This window comes from Sander vitreus, chromosome 22, assembly GCF_031162955.1.
Source record: "Sander vitreus isolate 19-12246 chromosome 22, sanVit1, whole genome shotgun sequence".
NCBI lineage: Eukaryota > Metazoa > Chordata > Actinopteri > Perciformes > Percidae > Sander > Sander vitreus.
In genome coordinates, this window is record NC_135876.1 from 3,709,103 (window position 1) to 3,736,348 (window position 27,246).

The window sequence follows — 27,246 nt, forward strand, 5'->3', positions numbered from 1 at the left end:
CACTATTGCCATGTGTTTGAGGACATCATGCAAGTTATGAAGTCCAAAGGCCTCACATATGAAGGACAGCGGATTCAGATCTTCAGAGACTTCCCGTCCGCCGTAGTTAAATGCCGAGCAGCTTTTACTCAAGTCAGGAATTTGCTGCGGAACAAGCCTGGAGTTAAATTCGGACTCTTATACCCAGCCAAGCTACGAGTGATGCATAACGGGAATGAGACTACATTCACGGACCTGGAGGAGGCCCGTCTGTATGCTGAACGACACTTCAGACAAGGCAATGATTAATAACTATGTTGTATGTAATATCATTCATCTCATGGACCAGATTGGCACATTTGTGTAAGAGGCCGCAGGTAATACATAACACTAGACAAACTGATGAGGAGAGGCTAATAGTGTGAAGAGTCATCCATAATCACTCTCATGTAAACACTACATTTAAGGGAATAGGCCTACTACAATACTGGCATAATTTGGAATAACTAGTGACTATATTTGACTATATTTAGGGATAGGGCCAATTATTTATTTATTTGTTTACTCTAGTCTACCTCAGGGCTATCTGTTTGCCTTGGTGCTCTCCTTTCACTTTTAAAGTAAGTATTTTGTTAACCTAGGCCCTCCTGCTGGAACGCACATTTAAGTTGGTAATGTTGATTATATTTTCTGGACTACATGTTTCCTGAATGAACAGGAAAAAATCGGAGGCCTTCCTTTTGCTCGAACAGGCTCTGTAATCTCTTGTTCATTTCCAAAAGGATTACTAAAATCTTGGAGTTGGTATTTCCTCACAGTTTACATGAGGAGGATACATATTCTATTTTTTGAGACCAATTTGGTTTGGTTGAGAGGTCTATACTTATTGTAGGACTACTAGTTGGATACATCTAGATCAAGAGTTCAACCAGTTGGTTGGTAGAGTTGGAGTTCATTCTCTGTTTAAAGGGATCTGACTACGTGTAATTGGTTAAATTGATAATGTTATGTTTTTCTCTGTATGTTGTATTTAGGGTGGGAGGGGGATGGGCGTGTCATTCAACTTATGGCTACTTTTACCTGACAGAGGGAAAAAAGAGGGCAAGAATAACTGTCCGTAAACAGCCTACGTAGTGTATAACAACACACAGAAAGAGATGAGGAGGGATGATATAACTTTTTGCTCATGGAACGTAAACGGTATTAACGAACCAGTCAAGAGAGGCAAAGTGCTTGCCCATCTTAAATCCTTGCAAGCTGACATTATTTTCTTACAAGAAACGCATCTGAAGAATGAATTCCACGCCAAACTTAGGTGTAGGTCGATACAGCAGATATATCCCTCCAATTTTTCAGTAAAGGCTAGAGGAGCAGCCATTCTGATCCACAGAGGAGTTTCTTTTGAACACCTCTCCACAATAGCAGACAGGGATGGGAGGTATGTCATCGTTGTGGGGGAAATCCTTTCTACACCAATAACTTTGCTGAATATATACGGTCCAAATTGCGACGACCCTGAATTCTTTAGGAAGGTTCTTAGTGTAATTCCAGACATCTCCAATACCAACCTAATCAAGCGACTTTGAGTTCGTGAAAACCGCTATATAAATTCAATTTATTATTATTATTATTATTATTTCTATTATTAATCATTGGGGGTGATTTTAACTTAGTTTTGGATACTTATCTGGATAGGTCTTCTACACTGAGAGTGGAGCCGTCTAAGGCAAGCAACCTTTTGAAATCATATATTGACAATATGAACCTATTTGATGTATGGCAGATTTCCAATGCCTCCAGCAGAGAGTATTCCTTTCACTCCAAAGTACATAATGTCTACACTAGGATCGATTATTTTTTAGTTGATGGCAAGCTACTGCCATTTTCTTATAATATCAAATACTACAACATTATTATTTCGGATCAAAGCCCGGTATTATTTTCATTGAAACTTTGCGATAATACTTCAAGCAAGAGAAACTGGATATTTAACCCTCAATTATCTCAGATGTGAAGTTTTGTGAATATTTAGAATTACATATTAAATTCTTTTTTGAAACCAATGATATGATTGATTGCTCTCCTACACTATTGTGGGAAGCTTTCAAGGCTTATTTGAGAGGATGTGTTATTTATTTTTATTTTTTTATTTAACCTTTATTTTACCAGGGAAAAAATCACATTGAGATTAAAATCTCTTTTTACTTGTACTTTTAGCACATAAGAATACACTTTAACATACAACAAATAACAGACAGACAAGGATGGACAAAACAAAAAATCACATTTCTTTCCAGTCCTCCCTTAAAAAGCGCAACAAAGCAAAACAACTGGAACTGGAAGAAAAAATACGGCAGTTAGATTTGGAAAATGCCCATCAACCTTCTTTAGATAAGCACACTAAAATCTCAGCACTTAAATACAAACTTAATGAAATATTATCAAGTAAAATTACCAGAGCCTTTATGTTTACGAAACAGAAATACTTTGAATTTGGTGACAAACCACATAAACTATTAGCGAGGCAACTGCGGAAAATTGAGAATGACAGGACCATCCAGTGCATTAAATCAAGAACAGGTAATATCCTTGTGTTTCCTAAAGACATTAATGATAGATTTAGACAGTTCTATGAGGCATTATATACATCTGAATTAAATGTTTCACCAGAAGCAATACAGTCGTTCTTAGACGAATGTGAACTCCCAACGTTAAGTCAAGAGGATCGCAGCGTTTAGATGCATACATCACTTGTGAAGAATTGCTAGCGACCATTGGTTCGTTGAAGAATGGCAAAAGCCCAGGACCCGATGGGTTAAGCAATGAGATATACAAGAAGTTTGGGGGACTACTTGCTCCCTATTTATGTAAATTATATTCCCAGTCATATGAGAATGGCATACTGCCTCAGACTCTGCCTGAGCCACTATCACTCTACTTCCCAAAAAAGGGAAAGATTTAGAAGAAGTGGGCTCATATAGGCCAATATCACTATTAAATACAGATAAAAAAATTCTGGCAATGGCCAGAAGACTTAATGCCTTTATGGGAAAGTTGTTTCACCCTGATCAAACTGGGTTTATCCCCAACAGGAACTCTTTTCATAATTTTAGACATCTTTTTAATATCATGCACTCTCCTAGACTTCCCAAACAAGACCTGATTATCCTCAGTCTGGAAAGTTTGTGTCCTGGACACAAACTTCACAGTGAATAAAATCTCCCTGTACGCAGATGATATTTTGCTATATTGTACCCAACCACTGCTAACAATTCCAACAATACTAAAGGTATTTCATCTATTTGGCACTTTCTCTGGGTACAAAATAAACTGGAACAAAAGTGAGCTACTACCAATACGAGTTGAAGATCGAGAATAACTCAGTCAGCTTCCCTTCCGAGTCACATCAGACAACATAACTTACCTGGGGATAGTGGTCACCAAGAAGTACAGTGATCTTTATAAAGCTAACTTCCCTATCTTGTTAGACAAGCTTCAATGCAATATCCAATTCTGGAAAACACTCCCAATTTCTCTGATGGGTAGAATCAATGCCATTAAAATGTTTTTTTCTGCCTCAAATTCTTTATCTTTTCCAAAATCTACCTATATACCTCGTTAAATCCTTTTTCAGGAAACTGGACGCTGTCATTCTGCCCTTCATATGGAATTATAAATCTCACAAAATTAAAAAGGATCATCTCTGCAAGCACAGGGCCAAGGGGGGGCTTGCACTCCCTGACTTTATATTGTACTATTGTTGCTCATTGGTTAGATGATACCCAGTTGGCATATGATGGGCTAGAGATGGAACGTGAGGACTGTCTACCATATTCTATCAGGGCAGTTATATTGTCACCTGTGCCACTCAACAGAACATGCTTTAAGCATAATCCTATCATTTATGACACAATAAGGATATGGAAACAACTTAGAAAGCATTTCAAGCTCAGTGTGTTGTCATTTTTGCTACCTATTGCAGCAAATCCCTCCTTTACCCCCTCCACCCTGGATGGGACCTTTAATCTCTGGAAGCCAATGGGGATTGGGAATGTTGGCGACCTATATGTGGGAGGTACGTTTGCATCTTTCCAGCAACTTCAGGAGAAACATAACCTGCCTAAGAATAATTTTTTCAGATATCTTCAGATTAGAGACTATGTCAGAGCTCATCTTCCCAATTTCGACAATGCAAAGTTAGAGACCTGCTTACAACTGTTTGCTAAGTCACGTTACATAATTTCTCAAATATATGAGACTTTACAAGGCATGTGTCTGCCAGATATGGACCGTTTAAAAGAAGAATGGGAAAAAGAACTAGGTGTCTCAATACTACCAATGTAGTGTTTGGGAGGGGAGCTTGGACTACATCCATGACTGCTCCATTAATGCTCGACACTGCTTAATACAGTTTAAAGTTCTTCACAGACTTCACTATTCTAAAGCAAAATTGCATTAAATATTTCCAGAAGTGTCACCCCTCTGTGAGAAATGTGAATGCATGGACGCTACCTTACTTCATAGCTACGCTTTATGTCCCAAATTGCAATAGTTCTGGTGCGACATATTTAATTTTCTCTCTATGATCTTGGAGGTCCAGATAGAGCCTGATCCTGTTTTAATAGTTCTGGGTATATCTGAGGAGTTAAGAAAGTTAAGAGTACCACAACAGCGTCTTCTGGCATATGGTGCTATAATCGCAAAAAAACTTATCTTACTTTTTTGGAAAAAGAAAGAGGTGTCCTCCTTCAAGCACTGGCTGACACAACTGACTGATACTCTACAATTAGATTCATCCTGAAGGACAAGCTTAGGGATTTTGAGAACGTTTGGCTTCCCTTGGACTCTTACCTTGGCAGAGAAGGCCTTTAAGACATGAGTAAGAAAACACTCCTGGGGTGGGAGGGGTGGGTAACTGAAGAAAGGGATCCTTAGAGGAGTTAAAGGGAGGGGGTGGTAAGCTATGTCGGGTTTTTATTTGTATATATATTTTCAATTTGTATTACGTCTGTCACTGTTTCTTGTTGTTTTGATTATTCTTAAGGAAACATGTAAATGCCATGCAAACTCCTTTGTTGAATGAAATGTTTCACAATAAATATATTTGAAACAGAGTAGTACAGTATATGTCTCTCTTCTCTGTTTCCAGGAAGCAACACATTCTCTGAAGAGCCTATCCGAGGGTCTGTTTGGTGGTTATAAAACATGCATGCACAATATAAACCCAACAGGGTAAAAACACTCACAAAAACATTGCTCCACAGCCTTACACGTAATCAAAAATCTGGCTACCTTTAAGTTAGCTTGAAACGGCCTGTACATAGACTACTGTATGTCTCTTGTTTTAACAGTTGGGAAAAACAGTGTTTTAGGATGCTATCTTCCCTATTTTGGTGGGGGGAAAACAGACCAAAGGGTATTGGTATTTTTTTTTAAGACTATTAAAGTACTGTTTGAACTGCAGCACATGGCAAATCTCAATCTGGGTATGGGTGTGTGTGGTCAGCTGTCCATGGCCATGATGGACGTGCACAGACATCAGTGCTGACATACAATTAGCATACCACTTCTCCATATTTAGCTTCAAAGAATGTGAGCAGTGAAGCATGGATGGGTATATATCTGTCTGTCTGCATGTCCTTTTCTTTGGGACTCAAGTCCACTTCTCGCAGGCCAACAGTACAGCCGAAACTGCTGCTACTCTAACAATATAAGGCACACTAACTGTGAGCTGTTAGGTTGTCAGACGGCCGTACAGCACTTGTTATGCAGAAGCCATGGTCTATCCAATAGAACTTCATTGTTAGAAAATGGTGGTTTATTCTTGAGGTCCTTTTTGAAATACTGCTCTACCTAAAAGCTTTAATTGGAGAGGTTGCTGTTGCCATAGCAACATTACCCACTCCAAATTTGTACATGGTTGGTAGACAGACCAGAGAGAAGGAATGCCTACCATAGATCTGCTTTTCAGGCAGTGTTTCCTCAGAATAGCAGAATGACTATATACGTTTACCAGTCTTTACTGTCACTGTTGAAAACTGTGTAGTAAAGATCACATCCCTGGATTCTAGTTTGTCCCCTTGGGGCTTTCTGAAATAGGGTTAAATGCATCATGTATACAATCAAATATATTGTATTAGCTTTTTGATCAGAGAACAACATTCATTGAGCTGCAGGTAGGGCTGGGCAATACATCAGTACAAATCAATATCGTAATATGAGAGATGTCGTCTTAGATTTTGGATATCGTAATATGACATAAGTGTTATCTTTTCCTGGTTTTACAGGCTGCATTACAGTAAAGTGATGTCATTTTCTGAACTTTCCAGAATTTTTCCTGTTCTAATATTTGCCTTTACCCAATTAGTCATTATATCAACATTATTGATGATTGATGATGATCACACATTTCATTGTGTAAATATTTTGTGAAAGCACCAATTGTCGACCCTACATATCGTCGCAATATTGTTATCGAGGTATTTGGTTAAAGATATTGTGATATTTGATTTTCTCCATATCGCCCAGCCCTAGCTGCAGGACACTGTAGACCTGTAGTATTGCATATTGCCAGCAGGTCAGGTAGTAACAAATCTCCCTCACTAATTTGAATGGAGCCACTCAGATGATGCAGCAGGGGTGCCAATTTGAAAGGCTCTGGCAAAGAAAACTCAGCTCGCAAAAAGCTGCGTTGGCCAATTACACATACACACAAGCTGGCATTCCTGTAGACTACTTACTACAGAGTATTTCTACTGTTACCCTCACAATTGTTGCAACAAAAGAAAAATAATTACAGTGACAACCTCCAGAGTTGTAAAATCCTGTCTTATAAATATTATTATCCTCTGTGCAGTGGTTTGGCATGTGATTAGCCTTTAATCTCATTAATCTTTTACTCAAACTGGAACGTCCTGAATCCTCACTCAGCCATCCATCATCTCATCAGTAATAAACCCGCCAATGCAGCCCCTTGTGTTGTCTAAACCAAGCAGTATCAATCAACTGCATCATTGACAATCTGACAAAGAGTGGGTGGAAATGGGCTGATAAATATACTGGCAGGCTGATTAGGGAAATGGGAAGCAGGTGAGTATGCGGGCGAGGAAGGCCAGGTGATGGAAATGTCACAGGGGTTACTGCATGGCAGGAGGACTGGCCTGTATGTGAAACGACGAAGGACTGTGACAGGTGGGAAAGTCTGAGGGCATCTGTTGGATGGATGGAGAATGGTAATACAGGGGGCACGGGACATGAGAGTGTGGCTGAAGAGAGGGACTGAGGCAGACTTTGTGACAGCTAGCTTCTTTCATGAGTGATGTAGTAGTGTAAGGTGCCAGGGGACTGACTTCCCTGTTTCAAAGTTAACATAATCAGGGTTTCTCAGATCCCAGCATCACCTCTCAAATGTTGTACAGAAGTACTTTGTTTGGCACTGTTGAAATACTACTTAAAAGAACTTTTAAAACCTTTTACATTGCTATACTTTTGGTGTAAGCAGGCTCTCTAAGGCTATGTTCAGACTGCAGGCCTTAATGCTCAATTCCAATTTTTTTTTTTTTTTTTATCTGACATGTATTTGGACCACATATGAAAGTGGCCCAAATCAGAAGTGGAAAAGATCGGATACCATGTGACTTGGGCTTATCACACTGTCACACAAATCACACAAATGAGATTCGAGCAAAAGAATTGGGTCAGATTTGGGTAATTTTGACCTGCAGTATGAACGTAGCCTAAGTGTGCAATTAGAAAGCAGAGGAGCAGAATTGCTTGATGACCACTTGCAGAGAGATGCTCTTCTGGTGGAAACAGCCAGACGGCTGCTCCGGTCTCTGGACATATCGGTGCTTCCATCCCCGATGTGAACCTGGTGTATAGAAAAGTGAAACCATCCTAGTGATGTCCAAATAAAAGCTTTATGAACCATTAGTTGTATTTGTTGACTCTACTGACGCTCTTGGTTTAAAGAAAAAGGCTCAAGGAATGGCAATTCAGTGTGCTTTCAACCCTTTCTTGAACAGAGAGAGCCATCTAGTGGGCTCAGAAAATAAAGAAAATGTTTCACAAAGCTTCATGGGGCTTCACACGTTAGTTTGGGTGCCGATTTCCATTCCTTGATGACGTCAATGAAAGACTTGTGCCCGGTGAGGAAAGGGGGGAAGGGATGTTTTGTAATTGTATGTGACAATGTGTAGTTTCAGCGTTCTCTTCCCAGCCTGGTCTCACAGAATTCCGTGAAATGATCATAAACTGTTAACACCGCATTACGTGGTGGTGGCACGGAATGTGTGAAAATTCTGTGTGGCCACCACGGAAAAACAATGCCAATGTAAAGTCAATAAGAAGATGACGTAGCATTAGGAGCGACTACGGTAGCGAGTAGTATGAAAGCCCGGAAATCCGCTTAAGGAGGTTGGTTGGGGTGGTGGATGGGTCAAACAAAACAGGACTTTCACCCAGGAGACCAGGGATCGTGTCCCGCATGTCACGTTTCCTAAACCCAACCGTCCCGTTGTTGTCCCGCGTGTCATGGAAACGTAAGCCCACCCACGACCTTTTCCTTAACTTAAGGGGCAGTGTTCATTTCACTTCCGTGGACCCATCACAGAATCTTTTGCGATACCGTGAAACTGCCACAGATTTTGAGTTAAGGGGCCATGTTCATTTCACGGAATTCTGTGAGATCAGGTTGTCTCTTCCAGTCACAGAGTGGTTTACAGTAGTGATGGCCAAATGAAGCTTCAAACAACAAAGCTTCAACAAAGAGCATCAACTAGTGTGCTCAGAAAATAAATCAAATGATTGACGAAGTTTTATGAGGCTTCATTAGGCCATCACTAGGGTTTGTGCATGCTTTTTTAGTTTTTAGATGTTGCAGAATGTTGCACTGGTTTCTGGCGAAATCATGAGAGAATCGCGGGATCTCAAAAATACACGAGATTCCATCTTGTGAGGCTTCTTGATAAGTTTGTGTGTGCCACAGTGACTCTGACCAATCAGCAACATTTGAGGAGCTACTGGCAGCTATGAATGTGGTTTAGGTGTGTGTAGTCTGGATCAACGGAAGTACATTTTCAGGATAAACCCTGACATCCGGCGGGTGACAGGCTTCACCCTTCTCCTTCTGCTCTTTGTGTTGCTGTTCTCTATTTAGATCCCTTCGCTACAGGAAACAACCTTTGTGCAAGCAAGCTGCACGCTGTCAAGTTTTGAAGAACATTTGGATTGTGCAATAAGGCAGGCCTGCTTGGTTCTTTCATTAAAACATTGTAAAGATTTACAAAGAATATGTTTACAGCATTTACTCTATAATTTGGCGATACACTGATAAGAGCAATTTATGCAAAAAAAAAAAAAACAAGTCCCTTCCCGAGACTATTTAGCAGAGCAACCGTCGCTGTGTCTGAGGCATAGCCCAAGATGATTGTGATTGGTTTAAAGAAATGCAAACAACCCAGAGCATTTTTTCTCCTGTCCCAGAATGAATGTGTGGTACTGTGGAAATAGGTCTGGCAATGCATGACTAAAGCTGGCTACACATGATCTGTGGTAAAACCGCGAGGTAAGGCGCAGAGCAGAGAGGCAATGCACATCGCAGGTATACGTTATAAGTGATAAAACTGTTTTGGTAGATGTGGGTATTGCATGCATTTTGTGGAAAGGTATTGCTCATTTATGTTCTATTTATACTGCTTTGCATGGCTGAATAGGTGATGTGCTCACTGTATCGCTGCATCAATGTTTTGTTTCTCCGTTTTGTTCTTCATGTCTACTGTCTTGTGGACACTGATTATGTTGCTTTTATTGTAATTTTGCCTTGTTTGTAGTTTATTGTCACTTCATTAGTTTTTGCCAATGGAATGCAGTTGAAAATTATCCATCTGGCTAACACTGCCGCATTTACAGACAGGTTCATTATTGTGTGTTTTCCTTATAAATAAAGAAATAAAATGAATTTTACCTAATGTTTGTTCACTTCATTTGCAGACTTCCATAAACAGGACATACAATTGAGATTTTGTCTTGACCTTGTAAACAGCAGTTTGTGATACAAACTCATCACAAGGTTCACTCAGTAGCTAACTTTTAAGTACATCATGAAGAGATGTTGTCTATGAGAATATGTTGGCTTAAACATTGGGATTGGACGCTTTCTGGTCCTGATATGCTTAAAATGATCTGCTTGTGAACATGATCAACACAAACCAATCTAAAGGCACATTTAGCTCCCATAATGCAAATAGATAGGTTATCCTCCTTCACCCATTCAGTCATTCATAGCACAGTCCTTTTCATCATGTCATCATTATGCCGTTCTCATCAACTACTCAAGTGCAGTTAGGCTGCACTCCCGTTTCCATGACAACCACTGAAGTGATGTGGAGTATCTTAGCTGCTCCAGTCTAAAGATAGAGCCCATACATATAAACACACCATTTGGGCAGCCCAAACTCCGTGATCATTTCTTTTTAACAAAGACAGAGAAAGAGTGGATCCATCAGAGAATGAATGTGGCACAAAAATACTTTTACTTTTACTTAATACTTTTCACTACTATAATCATCACCATATGCTGTATGGCAGATGAGAGGGGGGCGATTAACTCAGGCAGGTTACACACTCCATTGTCCAAATTATGTTTTACATTATGTTTTACATAATGTGGTGTGCCACATTCTCCACTCTGTCTCTAATGATAGAAATGTATGGAGCATCTGCACTGGCGTCGGCGGGCATAATGTAAGGCTGCCTGTCTTTCTGAAGAGGCCTTCATAACACATCCACAGCCTCCCACACACTCACATTCTGTCCTGGAGAGGAATTGTGTGCAGTTATGAACAACAACAAAGCAGAGAGGATATCACATGAGAGATACACACAGAGCATGGCCAGTAGTCATTTGACATGAAAATGAATTATTATACTTTGAAAGGAAGGATACGCCATAGTTGAAGACACCGGCTCAACATGTTTGTTTGTAAGGCCTGTTAATGTGAATACTAATCTTTTTGCCATTTTATAGACCTACGGGTATGTAAGATGATGTAAAAAACAATTGTTTCCTGATCTTTTCTTTATTTTTTATTGTGAATACAGATTGATGTTTCACAAAACAATCTCAAGGTCCACCTACACCTCTTCCGGAGTTCCAGCTAGATCTGTAAAATCTGCAGTGCAATATTCATATATTGAATCCCAGTTAGTCTCTGTCATTTTAATAATGTGTCTCTTTGAAACATTGTCTAAGCTTCTAAACCTACCACCTGCTTTCTCGTCCCCCAGCTAAACCTTTGAAAGATCTCTTGCCATTTCTGGGACATACAATGCTGAAAATTGGCAACTTGTCACATATGACGGGCATTGTCCCCACTAGCTTTAAGACTGCTGTGGTTTCTACTTAAGAAACCACCTTTATCCAGGGTCTCCATATTATTATTGGCCAACCTAACCTTTTTTTTTTTCAAACTACTGGATCGGTTCGCAGCCGAGTGTGAAGCGGCTGGGATGAGGATCAGCACCTCTAAATCGGAGGCCGTGGTTCTCAGCAGGAAACCGATGGAGTGCCTTCTCCAGGTAGGGAATGAGTCCTTACCCCAAGTGAAGGAGTTCAAGTACCTTGGGGTCTTGTTCGCGAGTGAGGGGACAATGGAGCGGGAGATTGGTCGGAGAATCGGCACAGCAGGTGCGGTATTACATTCAATTTATCGCACCGTTGTGACGAAAAGAGAGCTGAGCCAGAAGGCAAAGCTCTCAATCTACCGGTCAGTTTTTGTTCCTACCCTCACCTATGGTCATGAAGGCTGGGTCATGACCGAAAGAACAAGATCCAGGGTACAAGCGGCCGAAATGGGTTTCCTCAGGAGGGTAGCTGGCGTCTCCCTTAGAGATAGGGTGAGAAGCTCAGTTATCCGTGAGGAGCTCGGAGTAGAGCCGCTGCTCCTTTGCGTCGAAAGGAGCCAGTTGAGGTGGTTCGGGCATCTGGTAAGGATGCCCCCTGGGCGCCTCCCTAGGGAGGTGTTCCAGGCACGTCCAGCTGGGAGGAGGCCTCGGGGGAGACCCAGGACTAGGTGGAGGGATTATATCTCTAACCTGGCCTGGGAACGCCTCGGGATCCCCCAGTCGGAGCTGGTTAATGTGGCCCGGGAAAGGGAAGTTTGGGGTCCCCTGCTGGAGCTGCTACCCCCGCGACCCGACCCCGGATAAGCGGATGAAGATGGATGGATGGATGGATGGAAATATATTTAATGGTAATCTTTTTTAACCTTTTCAGTCTGCTTACATGATCAAAAATCTTACCTATTTATAAAAGAACAAAGCGTGTTTTATAATAATAATAAGAATACTACATCAATATTTTTTTTGATGGAAAATATAAAGTACCTCAGGGCTCTGTTCTTGGCCCTATGCTTTTCTCTCTTTCTATTTCACATTTTGGGCAAATTATACAGTCATGGAATTAATATCGACTGCTATGCTTATGACCTAAAGGTGGATTGTCATTCCCAAATTATAAAATTAGAGGCCTGCTTGTCTTCTGTGAAAGACTGGATGCTAATTTCTTGCTTCTAAATTCAGATACAACTGTGATGCTGGTCATTGGCTGTACTCCACATTGACACCAGTTTCACCAAGTAACATGCTATACAGATTGAAAAACCCCTTGAGGCAAATTTGTGATATTGTGAAAAAAAATACGAATTTAATTGACATTGCTTAATCTGCAACAAGCAGTAAGGTACTGTTTTTATGAAATTTTGTCCGGACAGTCATGGTCCCCAAAGTATAATACATACTGACTTTGATGATTCCCTGACCTTTACTCAAGCAATAATTTGAGTCAATGCAGTTTCCACATTTACTTCATCACAGCAACGAGTATGGATAACTCGAAATGATGTCCTTATCAAATAATAATGCTAGGTGACAGGTGGAGAAGAGAGCCTTTTCTATATAAGAGTAGACACTGTTACCACAGAGTGTGTATTTCTATGTTTTTACTCATATTATACATTATATAATAAACTAACTCTACTGATGCGTGAGCCATGCTGTATGTAATGCATTAAGCCGTTTGTAACTAGTCTAACTTTACTGTATTATAATATTCTCTAACCTCTCTGACTTCCATACGGTACAAACATCTCTTTCAGGCAGTGGACACATGCTGTATTCTCTCTGTATTCTCATACCAGCACAACAGGTCAGCTGGTAGACCGTCTTAATAGACATGATTGTGATGTGTTATTAGATAACTCTGTAAGATATACTTCAATGCAAAACACAATCCCCTCAGGGAGCTGTGAAGGATCATGAAGAATGTGAATCTTTTGTCTTATTCTGTAAAAGTCCAAAAAGTTCAGGCAATAGCATAGTTGAGGGGAAACACTGAGAACAGATGGGGGGGGGGGAGAGAGAGATGGGCAAAGAAGGATGGATAAATGAAAGAGTAGCAGATGGATGATCTGTGCTCTAGCAGCACATAGCAACAGGACAGCTGAACACAAAGCTGAGTAACAGGCTGCTGCTGGCACCACACAAGCTCTGTCATGTCATAAGAAGGCTAGAGCTGACATTGATTTAATAATCAACTAGAAGGGCACTTCTAAGTACATCATGAAGAGACCTGCACCAAGCCATGCCATATCTCACAATGTTAATGCAGTGGGAATATTCACAGTCAGGAACTCATTTTTTTCTGATTATTATGACACCACATGAATCAGCACAAATGACCTATTTCGCAAATGTTAACAAAGTGTATCTGCCTGGTGATTCAGATATGTTCCAAAATGTAATGGGTTCTTCCTTGGCCCATGCTACACCCTTTCACCAAGACTCGGGCCAGTAGATTTTTTCACAATTCTGCTAAGAAACCAACCAACCAACCAACCAATAAACAAACATAATTTCATTGGCGGAGCTAGTTATGCTTTACATTATCAGGTTTCAGGTTATTCAGTGTCCCATCTTAATTGAATTATGTTTTATTAACCTTTATTAAACAGAGAGCAAGGTGGAGGCCTTGTGTCTTGCTTAAGGTGAACTGGAATCAGCTACCTGTCAACATTCCATACCGATTCAGGGACCCTCCGGTTCCCAAGCCTAGTCCCCACAGAGTGAGCTACTGCCGCCAAATGCAACAAAATATGCATCCATTCATCCACCCATGTTTGCATATGTGAGGGCCCTCATTGCATCCCACAGCCCGCCTGCTGTCACACATCCACTTAATCCCACACCGGCAGTATATCCATGTAATGTGAACATAAACAGTACAGTATTGTAGTAGCTGTTGTAGATTACATTAATATAGAATTAAACAAACTGCATCCAGTTTTACAATTTAATATATAGTATCGGCGTGATAGACAAATAAAAATCATTGCACTCTTAACTACACTATTAATAACAAACTACTGTTATACATACTATATATTGCAGATTCATTATTTATGTTTATTTATGTTGGTAGTAGTACAAGCTGAAACTGCTACTGTTTTATACATATAATGTGAATACACACAGATACTGTGTGCAGTTAACTATCACTTAAAGACAAACAGTGCCCTCTATTGGCTTAGATGGTATCTGAGACACACAACACGCACGCACGCATGCACGCACGCACGCACGCACGCACACACACACACACACACACACACACACACACACACACACACACACATACACACATACAGAGGTTCCCTGAATTATTACAGAGATAGATATTACAGAGTCCAATACATTTTTTGCAATTGTAAGTTATAATATCCTTGTATTATCTATTCCTTGTATTACAGTTGACTTATATCAGTAATTGTCAATTCCATGCCTCCATCATTTTAAGGAACTCAAGAAACTACCAACCGGCCAAGGGACAGAGTCAGGGAAGGACACTGTGGCATCCTGATACTCCCTCATGTATACACATTTTTTTATCACTTTATTCAACATAGTATAAGACTACTTTTCATCCCTTTTTTTGAGATGACTTTTTTATTACTTTTTTACGCTAGGGTTTGAATCCCATCGCCGTTGAACCAGCATCATATTACTATTTTTGACATACTATGGCTTTTTTCGACATACTATACTATGTCTTTCATGTCATTTTTTTCAACATAGTATACTATGACTTTTTTATCACTTTTTTCGACATATCATACTATGACTTTTTTAACACTTTTTCTACATACTATGCTATGGCTTTTTTCGACATACTATGCTATGTCTTTTTTCACTTTCTTTGACATACTATACTATGTCTTTCATATCACTTTTCGACATACTATACTATGACTTTTTTATCCCTTTTTTTACACTATACCATAACTTTTTACTTCACACTTCACACTATACCATGACTTTTCACAACAGACAAGGTGGCCGAGTGGTTAAGGCGATGGACTGCTAATCCATTGTGCTCTGCACACGTGGGTTTGTATCCCATCCTCGTCGTACCAATATCTGTATTCTGTAACAATTACATCTCAACAAAAAAAAGTTTGTATTCAAACAACACTCTTAAAAATTGTCATAAAGTCGCTGGTCATTTTTTTCTATACTTTGACATTTAATGACACACTATATGATGACTTTTTTTAAATGCACTATACTATGGCTTCTTTCGACATATTATACTATGACTATTTTATTACTACTTTTTCGACATACTATACTATGGCTTTTTTCGACATACTATACTATGGCTTTTTTCGACATACTATACTATGTCTTTTATATCACTTTTTTTCGCCCTACTATACTATGGCTTTTTTCGACATACTATACTATGACTTTATTTTATATTTTTTTGACATATTATACTATGGCTATTTTATTACTACTTTTTAACATACTATACTATGGCTTGTTGCAACATACTATACTATAGCTTTTTTTATCCCTTTTTTTGACATACTATACTATGGCTTTTTTATTACTACTTTTTAACATACTATACTATGACTTTTTTCGACATACTATACTATGACTTTTTTATATATTTCTTTCTACATACTATACTATAGCTTTTTTTGACATACTATACTATGACTTTTTCATCACTTTTTTTTACTTCACACTATACCATGACTTTTCACAACAGACAAGGTGGCTAAGTGATTAAGGTGATGGACTGCTAATCCATTGTGCTCTGCATGCATGGGTTTGAATCCCATCCTTGTTGTACCAATATCTTTATTCTGCAACAATTAAATCTCAACAAAAAAAGTTTTCATTCAGACAACACTCTTAAACCAGTTATAAAAATGGTCATATAGTAGTATTGAGTCGCTGGTAATTTTTTTCTATACTTTGACATTTAACGACACACTATATGATGACTTTTTTTAAATGCAGTATACTATGGCTTTTTTCGACATATTATACTATGACTATTTTATTACTACTTTTTTGACATACTATACTATGGCTTTTATATCACTTTTTTTCGACATATTATACTATGGCTTTTTGCGACATACTATACTTTGGCTTTTTTATCCCTTTTTTCGACATACTATACTATGGTTTATTTTTATTATACTCTACTAAGACTTTTTTATCACTTTTTTTTTAAATATCATACTATGGCTTTTTTATCACATTTTTCGACATACTATAGCTATGGCTATTTTATTACTACTTTAACATAATAGTTAAGGCTGCTAATCCATTGTGTTCTGCACGCGTGGGTTCAAATCCCATCCTCGTCGATCCAGTATCTGTATTCTGCAACAACTAAATCTCAACAACATAACTGGTTGCATTCAAACAACACTCTTAAAAAACGTTATCAAAATTGTCATATAGTAGTATGAAGTCACTGGTACTTTTTTTCTATACTTTAAAAAAATCATCATATAGTGTGTCGTTAAATGTAACGACACACTATATGATGATTTAAAAAAAAAACATTTCGACATACTATACTTTGACTTTTTTATAACTTTTTTCGACACACTATTCTATGGCTTTTGTATCACTTTTTTCAACATATTATACTATGGCTTTTTTCGACATACTATACTATGGCTTTTGTATCAGTTTTTTTGACATATTATACTATGGCTTTTTTATCACTGACTTACCATTTGGATAAATGTCAATGTTGTTTTTGACATATATATCAAATAATTATATAATTAAATATAAAGCAGTTAGGGGGCTTTTTAAGGTTTGATAAAGGTGATAAAACAAAACTACAATCAAAGAGGGCTCAGTTATCTTTGTTAACTTGATTTCATAATTCAGCACATGCGCAGAAACTCAACGTGTTTTACGACACTGCCTGATCAGTTCTATGCTTGCGCGAACACCGGCAAACTTCACAGCTCTATGCACGCATTGGCGTAAAGATGTTTGGACATTTCCAACCTGATCTCAAAGAATTCCGTGAAACGAACACGGCCCCTTAACTCAAAATCTGTGACAGTTTCACGGAATCGCCGAAAATTCTGTGACGGGCACACGGATGCGATGCCTATGTAAGTCAATGACAGGCATCATCCATGGTCTACGCACGGATTCCCTGATCACAGCACATTTCTTTCTGCCAGTTGGGCTGCGGCAGAGAAGCTGTATAGCTTTGCTATTATTGGTATTTTTACCCCAATAACCGCTGTTTTAATCAACATTTATTCACCAGATCATATCATGGTTTATTTGTATTTCTTTTAATGTTATTATTTCGGTCTATTTCGGCCAGGGAAGCTGGATTGCTTTGTTGTTTATTTATATTATATAACTATAACGCTACATCTAGCAACATATATTTAGATGTTATCATAGTATACATTTCTTAATTTTAATAATATTATTTCGGTCTTATTACCTGTGAAATATTACAGTATGCTGATTACAGCATACTGTAATCAGCATACTGTATGATCCAAGCTACTGACACGCATTCAAAGCCGATATCCCACAATGCAATGCGGGCATTCATTCACAGAATCAGACAGCGATCAGCGGGTTTTTAACGCCAGTATCGCTTCAATGTACATATATACAATCAGTGGTTTAGTCACCAGCAACAACACATTGCTCAGCTTTGTTCCAGTAAGTTATGCACCGTAATAACGTTTAAAAAAATCTGCGCAATACTCCAGAAGTGACGTGGTACGTGCCGCTCGTTGGATAAGAAGATAAAAAAATACGTAATATTCGTAATATTTATGTTTTTGTCTAACGTTGTATTTGAGGATGTAAACAATGAAGATATTAATAATAATAAAACACAGTTTCATGTATTTGTCTCATGTACTGTTTGCTCGGCCGGCCGGTGGGCGGCGGCAATCTGAAATGGAATGGAGCCCACTCACGGCAGACAGCAGAAACACAGGAGTCGAACATGTTCCCCCACCCTCCCCAGAAGAACTACAAGTGCACAAGCTTTGTAACAGGTTCTTGGGCCCCTCTATAGTGGGAGTTGTAGTTTTTAAATATATTGGTATATTTCTCATAATTAGAAATTGGTAATGTAGAATTTTGGGATGGGGAACACACTGGTGTCATCAGATTTTAAAAATATAATCGTTGAATAGGTGAAAATAGCTTATTACCATATTTGACAGTGCTTACAGTGGGTAAACTTTGGTGACCATATCTACATGACAGCTGAGGTCCAGAGCTTTCTATAACAGCTGGTCCTATGTGTGTAGCACCTTCTGTTGCTAAATGACAAGCCTTCAAAGATGGACTGGGTTCAAGGTTCAGAGGTCAATATTTCAAAGCAGGAGTAATGTATCCTCTTCAGACTGACATATGTCACTGTCCAGGTTGAGAAGTTTCCAACGATGTCTTTGCTATAGTCCTACGACAACGTTTTAATTTTTACTATATCATGGAGACCACTTTGCAGGTGATACTATATTGTCCCCAGAGGGATATCTGCCTTGAGTTCAAATGCTTCACACATAACACTTGACATATTGTTTTATCATACAGCTGACATATAATTACAATAAAAAACATAAACAAAGTGATATGCAGATATGCTATTGCTCATCTTTCACAAACAGTGACAAGACCTACACACAACCATAAAGAAGCTATTCCACAACACGCCTTAAGTAACATTATTTAAAGTTTTAATTGAGGTAGGTCCAAATAAGGCCTATAGTTTAGAAATATTTAGTTTACATTGGGGTGCCAGCAGAGGATAAGAGCTACTTGGCATGGAGAATAAAGATCAGACCATATTCTCTGTGCTTGCCTGGAGAGAGTGGTTTCTATTCCTCTCCACAACCTTCATGACAGTCACCTGACAACCAAACTTTAAATGAGATGTTTTTAGATATTGTCATGCTTTCTGACATATGAATATGCTCCGTAATGCAGCCTTGTATAACATAAACCCTTTGATTCACCGTGAGTGTCTGCTCTAAATGATAACACACACTTTGAACACGGGCCTTCCAGCCAGGTGTTGTCCACATGAACACCAAGGTGCCTATAGGATTTGAGCTGATTATGTCCCATGTCACAACGTCACAACCAACTGCTCAGTTTGTGAAAAAAATGCCAAAACACGTTGAATATGTACACAAACAAAGCTACATCTCTGTAAACAAAAACCTCAGCAACAATCTGTTTATCCTTATAATTTCCTGATATGCTTCCTAAAACTCGTCCCTTCTTAATTTTGAAGGCTATATGGCTACAAGCTGTAACCACGGTGATTTATCAATTAGAAGGATCATCTTCTGAATATAATAATTAATATGTTAGGCCTACCATAAATTGATATTTCAAAAAGTCAGTTATTTGCTCATTTTGTGTTTCTCTGTTCTGTGCACCATTCAATATTACCAGGTTCATATTGTGGAATCTGTTCTGTATGTCTGAATGATAAATAGTGCTAATAAAAAATTAAACAAAAAAAAGTCTAATAATAATTATAATAATAATAATAATAAACAACTAATAATGCAGTGTGATGTTAAATCAAAGTAAGTCCCACACATACATATGCTCATGTTTTTTTCCCTTTAGTCTTTGTTATTAACATTCATCAACCACAAAATTAGAAAATTGCATTTTTAAATAATGATGCATGGAAAATAAAATAAAAAATGCTTCTCTTTGTAAGTAGTTTATTTTTATTTTTTAACAACAGAACAAGTCAAAACAAATGCTAATAAGTCAAACATAAGCATAAAACACTATTTTTTCATTATTGGTATATTTATTGTACAAATTCTCACATAGGCTACAACGTGCAGCAAGCTTTCACAGACGCCGTGCGGTAATTACGGAGTCTTCAGCTGATTTGATTTGATTCACAATACATGAGACAAATACATGAAACTGTATTTTATTATTATTAATATCTTCATTGTTTACATCCTCAAATACAACGATAGTCAAAAACATCAATATTACAAATATTACGTATTTTTTATCTTCTTATCAGGGAATCCGTGCGTAGACCACGGATGATGCCTGTCATTGACTTACATACAGTGGGGCTCGAAAGTTTGGGCACCCCAGGTAAAAATTTGTATTAATGTGCATAAAGAAGCCAAGAAAAGATGGAAAAATCTCCAAAATGCATCAAATGACAGATTAGACATTCTTATAATATGTCAAAAAAAAGTTAGATTTTATTTCCATCATTTACACTTTCAAAATAACAGAAAACAAAAAATGGCGTCTGTAAAAGTTTGGGCACCCTGCAGAGTTAATACCTTGTACTGCCCCCTTTGGCAAGTATCACAGCTTGTAAACGCTTTTTGTAGCCAGCCAAGAGTCTTTCAATTCTTGTTTGAGGTATCTTTGCCCATTCTTCCTTACAAAAGTCTTCCAGTTCTTTGAGATTTCTGGGCGGTCTGGCACGCACTGCTCTTTTAAGGTCTATCCATAGATTTTCAATTATGTTGAGGTCAGGAGACTGTGAAAGCCATGGCAAAACCTTCAGTTTACACCTCTTGATGTAATCCACCGTGGATTTTGAGGTGTGTTTAGGATCATTATCCATTTGTAGAAGCCATCCTCTCTTTAACGTCAGCTTTTTCACAGATGGCATCAAGTTAGCGTCCAAAATTTGCTGAAATTTTATTGAATCCATTTTTCCTTCTACTCGTGAAATGTTCCCTGTGCCACTGGCTGCAATAAAACCCCAAAGCATGATTGATCCACCCCCATGCTTAACAGTTGGACAGATTCTTTTCATTAAATTCTGTGCCCTTTCTTCTCCAAACGTGCCTTTGCACATTTCGGCCAAAAAGTTCTATTTTAACCTCATCGGTCCACAGAACTTGTTTCCACAATGCATCAGGCTTGTCTATATGTTCATTTGCAAACTTCAAACGCTGATTTTTGTGGTGAGGATGTAGAAGAGGTTTTCTTCTGATGACTCTTCCATGAAGACCATATTTGTTCAAGAATCTCTTTATAGTGGAATGGTGTACCACAACTCCAGTGTCTGCCATATCTTTCTGGATGGATTGTGCAGTCAAACGTGGGTTTTGACTTGCTTTTCTCACAATCCTGTGAGCTGTTCTGTCTGATATTTTTTCTTGGTCTTCCAGATCTTGCTTTAACTTCCACTGTTCCTGATGACTGCCATTTCTTAATTACATTCCGAACAGAGGATATTGGCATCTGAAAACGCTTTGCTATCTTCTTATAGCCTTCTCCTGCTTTGTGAGCGTCAACTATTTTCAGTTTCAGTTTGCTTAGAAGAACTGTTTAGGAGAACCCATGGTGCTGATTGTTGGGGCAAGGTCAGATAAGTCTGGGCATTTAAAACCTTTGAGATTGACATCACCTGGTCTTTCCAGATGATGATTGAGAACAATCCATGACACTGTCAGGTCTCAGCTTTCCAAAGGGGGCGGTGCATGCTATAAACTCTGCAGGGTGCCCAAACTTTTGCAGATGCCATTTTTTGTTTTCTGTTATTTTGAAAGTTTTTGACATATTATAAGAATGTCTAATCTGTCATTTGATGCCTTTTGGAGATTTTTCCATCTTTTCTTGGCTTCTTTATGCACATTAATAACAAAATTTTACCTGGGGTGCCCAAACTTTCAAGCCCCACTGTAGGCATCGCATCCGTGGGCCCGTCATGGAAATTTCGGCGATTCCATGAAACTGTCATAGATTTTGAGTTAAGGGGCCGTGTTCATTTCATGGAATTCTGTGAGATCAGGTTGACATTTCTGGTTACCAGAAGAAAACATTAGACAGTGACAGTAGACCGTTATGACGGCAGAGATGAAGTTTACTGGAGTTGCCTAAAGTATCTGTTCGCTGTTGGCCATCCAGTACACCATCATGTAGCAAATTAAATAAAGGCTTCAAATTTTACATTTCATCATTTCTTTGCAACTTTGAAGGTAACTTGCTAACGACACCTAGCCTGAGCTAGAAGCCTTGCTTTGGTGTTTTAAGTCATGAATCCATCCTGCTTCAGGTTAATCATGCTTTAAATAAAGTTTAAGCATGTGTATACCTCTCACTTCATGTGTTTGTACTTCTATGAAAGTATCAGGTAAAAACAGGGCTACAAATGAGATCTCTGTGAGAGACCAGCTAACTCCTAGCAAACTATTATGTAGCTCAATGCTGGACATTTCACCCCAAATTCCGGTCACTTTACTGTATTTGTTTAGTATTTGGTTTAGAAGCCTTTATTGGTGATTTTTTAATGGTACAAAGTCCTGCTACATACGTACATATATAGCTAGCTATATATGCTTGCTATATAGTTAGCTATGAGTATGCTAACGTCAGATTGTAGTAGAACGAAGCAGCACTTTCTAATGTCAAAAATCGCAGATAAAGGCTTCTGAACCAAACACTACACAATTGGACATGTTTCAGCAGGAATGTGACCCGGAATTGGGGAGAATTTAACAACATTGCCAGCTAAGATGACATGTTTACTGCCGTTAGCATGTAGCTACTATAGTGGTATACAGCAGTGGTGGCTGGAAGAGCTGTCATCCCGTCTTCAAAAGGACAAAAACAACACTAAAAGGGAGGTAACCTTTCCCCTTTTGATGTCATAAAGGGAAGATTCCAGATCGGCCCATCTGAGCTTTCATTTTCTCAAAGGCAGAACAAGATATCCAGGGCTTGGTTTACACCTATCACCATTTCTAGCCACTGAGGGACCAAAGGCAGGCTGGGGGAACTCATATTAATGTTAAACAACCTTATGAAGTTAAATTTTCTTGCCACGGGAACTTTAAATGTTCAATTAATCCACGGTTCATGGGCGTGCTCAACCACTACTGTTTATTGGATGAATTGACATTGGTGAATAAATAAAGGACTAAAATATATGTTGACATTATCATTGCTCTTTTTTAACCCAAACACACTATAGTAGGACAAGTATTTCTCTAATGCGTATGACATTTAATAGCTGTGTCATTTATCATTTAGTGTAATTGTCTTTACAGATGGTGTTGACATTCTCCCCAAATAGAGGCTTGTGGACTAGTGAATCATGCTTCCCAGAATAACAGAGGACAAGGAAATGAAGCAGCACTGTCTTTACATCAGACTCATTACAAAGTAAGTTTAACTCTCATTAATATGTACTGTCTGTAAGAAAGGATTCATTGTGGTGATGAAACTGGACATTCACTCATCATTCACACACAAGATATGACACAGATCTCCATGTTTACCACATATATATCTAGAAGCTTTTTTATTGCTATTATAATGCTAGCATCCTCTGTTTTAGCTACAGTCCTTGTTCAGGCCCGCCTCCCTAAAAGCATACTTTGTAGTCAATAAACAGACATTACATTTAAGTTAACTTTGGTCTAAACTTTTGGTTTAAATGTGTTCTAATTCTTTTGTCAAAAAATTTCAATCCGATCTAGTTTCACCAAAACCAATAACTTTGTAGTTCTATTTTGTTATTATTGTTATTATGTATGTCTATTTTTCCATCAACACAGGAATGAATGATGTGTTGCTTCAAGACTGCTAACCCTAACCCTAACCCTAGTTAGTCCAGTAGTTATCCAACCTGTCCTGGTAAGATTAAAATTGTATCACAGGTATATTAAATCATACTGTAACATGAAGGTACTTCATGTAACGGTGTAGTGGTGTAGTTTCTTCATCATGGTCTTAACTGACAACTGTTGACCATTTAACACACTTACTCCTACCTTAACTCTGTTAGTGGGTGTTTATCAATGGTGTTGTTATTAAGACTTTTCATAAGTTGGTTGTAGCCTCAACAGGGCCCGTGTGTTTACATTACTATTCAACCTTTCTCACTTTACTGCATAGCATGTGTCTGTGTGTGTCTGAGTGGAGGTCTCTGTGTGTGTACGTCAGTGTGTGTGTCTGTGTGTGTGTGTTTGTCTCTCTGTCTGTGTGTGTCTCTGTGGGTTTGGGTGTGGGTGTGACAGAAAGGTGTGTCAGATGTTGTTGGGTGACCATATAGATGTTTTTTATGTTTGGGTTTTTTTAATGTTGTCTGTTGGAGCAGACGATGCAAGAAAATTGTGTGTGAACAGACAAAGTTTTATCTTATCTTATCAACCACGTTTCCACAAACTTTTAAGACATCATCGTTATTCGAATAAACAAACGCACAGCGTCTTTATAAAGAAACAAAAAATCGCTCTTAACTTCATCCCGCTCTCTTAAATTAATATTTTATCATTAGCGCTTCCGAATCTCCAGAAACAAAACCACACAAATTACTCACTAACCAATAGCATCTCTGAGGTCTCCTGCACACTGATGCACCCTGCTCAAGTTTTCTGAATTAGTTTCTTTGTCTTCTACTCTGTTCCATTCCACACCTGGGTGAAGCAGAAGATACCCGTGAACTTTCAACTGTGCTCCTATTTGTAACTCCCTCTGCTCAGAACTGCCCTCCTCTGTCGCTATTGGTATTGAAACAAAAATTAACAAAACTCAAAACAATTTGAAATGATAAAAATCCAGACAGCTAGCTAGACTATCTGTCCAATCGGAGTTTTCTGTTGCACGACTAAAACAACTTTTGAACGTACACGTTCCATCAAAACAAGTTCCTTCCAGAGGTTATTTTGCAGAGGCACCGTGGCTCCGTCCGTCCAAGACGATTGTGATTGGTTAAAGAAATGCCAATAAACCAGAGCACGTTTTTCTCCCATCCAGGAATGCTGTGTGGACAAGCCAGACCTTCCTCTGCACCACTGTGGAGGAAGGTCTGGCAATACAAGACTAGCAGCTGGGCAGCAGACTGATACTTTATCATTTCTTTAATCAAATAATGTCATTATAAAGTACTACTAGGTACTATAAACTAGTACCTATTATAAAGTCTACTAGGATTTCAAGCAGTTTGAACAAACACAGCAGGTCAGTGGGGTTGTTGATTTAAATACAGATATAACCAAACTAAAGTGAACATCTTAAATGGCAGATGACAAAGCATGTTTTCTTTCAGTATATATTTATATTATAACATTGGTTTGGTGGAAAAATAAATGCACAACAGATGTTTACCTTTAATACTTCATTAGGAAATAAGTCATTGTATGCATGTGTGTGTGTGTGTGTGTGTGTGTGTTTCAGCTGCTCCAAGTGAGTCTGAACCCTGAAGGCAGGGTGGTGTAATTGGCTTGGAAAACGACGTAGACGTGATGGGAGGAGGCGGTGAACGGAGCGATGTTGGTTTCCTGAACAAACAACACAGAGAGGAGAAGTCACATTAGGGGTGTTGGAATGAGTCATTGCATGGATGCATCGCGACTTGGATCATTCTGCATCGCTACAGTGACAGACCATAATTGACTATTGCCTACTGATGTTGCCTGTTGATTTTACGGTGGCCTTTTGTCTGTTTGTCTGCTGTGTTCAGACTCTACATTCAGGAAGTGTCTGTTTTAAAAGCAGATATAATAAAAAAAATAAAAAAAGTTTATTACTAACTAATAACTTTTATTTCTTTTTTACATGATTAGTTTCTTTGTTTTATCGCAATTAATTGCTAAAATTAGATAAGGTCTTAAGGCATATGACAATGGTAATTGTTGATTTTGTTTATATATGCCAAATTAGTTATTATATAAGTGATTATTGATCGGACTAAATACAGTATATAATATTTATTGTTTGTTGGCACTTGACCCTATACACATTCATAGCAACACAAATGACAAGGGGGGGGGGGGGTTTACATGACAGTAACATAACCAAAAGCTGTTTACTAAAAAAGTAATGCATTAAAGAGACAATTATATTGTAAACACAATTATTTCTGTATTGTAATAGTTGTACAGCATCATTTGGAATACAGCTCTATGTGTAGCAATATACTGTATAATAATATTGAGGAGGTGACGCATCGTGATATCAAATCGATTCGCATCGCTGACAGGATAATCGTAGTCGAATCCTGAGACCAGTGAAGATTCACATCCCGAAGTCACATTATGAAGTAACTTCACTGGAGCTCTTCACTGAGCATCACAACGAAATAGGTTTTCTTTTCGCCCAGCATGTTTCCTTGGATCAGGGTGGCCCCTAAATCATGGTTGCAGCCTGTCGCCGTGGTCCTGCTGTGCGCCCTGCTATGCCCTGTTACACCTGCTACGCTCTGCAGTGCCCTGCTACGTCCTGCTACACCCTGCTACGTCCGGCTACGTCATGCTGAGTCCTGCTACGTCCTGTGACGCCCTGCTATGTCCTGTGACACCCTGCAGTGCCCTGCTATGCCATGAACTACTACAGCTACTATTTCTATAGCCATAGTTACATTATCTTTATTGTGAATATTATTGCCACTGTTCATCCCAACTGGCACCGTCAGACACCGCCCACCAAGAGCTTGGGTCTGTCCGAGGTTTCTTCCTAAAAGGGAGTTTTTCCTCGCCACTGTCGTACTGAATGCTTGCTCTTGGGGGAATTAGTATGTGGTCTAGACCTACTCTATCTGTAAAGTGTCTTGAGATAACTCTTGTTATGAATTGATACAATAAATTGAATTGAATTGAAAGCAAAAAGAGCAGCAACGCAGCAGCCTGTTATTTTTCACTCAACTTGTTTTTGTGTTAAAGAAATAATATCGTCAGAGGAGTTTATAATCCTTAAGACTTTCATGAGATCAAACCCTCTTTGTGATACTATTTATGGTCAGAAAGGTTTCCAGCAACAGCCACATGAGTTTACATTCTGTAGTTACCTCTTAATAAATCGTCACCGTATTTATTGTTAGCGGCGGAGAGCACCATTCCTAATACTTCTATGCCAACCCAACATTTTCTATTGCTACTGCTTCATGCTTCATTC

The 27,246-nt window shown here is 38.7% G+C and overlaps 1 protein-coding gene across 1 annotated transcript in view; it reads right to left on the bottom strand.

Moving 5' to 3' along the window:
- Window positions 1-23,302: 23,302 nt before the first annotated feature.
- cubn (cubilin (intrinsic factor-cobalamin receptor)) overlaps window positions 23,303-27,246 on the bottom strand; it is a 99,939-nt gene continuing 95,995 nt past the window's right edge. Inside the window, exon 63 of the mRNA XM_078281249.1 lies at window positions 23,303-25,634. Coding sequence (XP_078137375.1) covers window positions 25,527-25,634 — 108 coding nt within the window. The 3' untranslated portion in view covers window positions 23,303-25,526. The remainder of the gene's footprint in view (window positions 25,635-27,246) is intronic.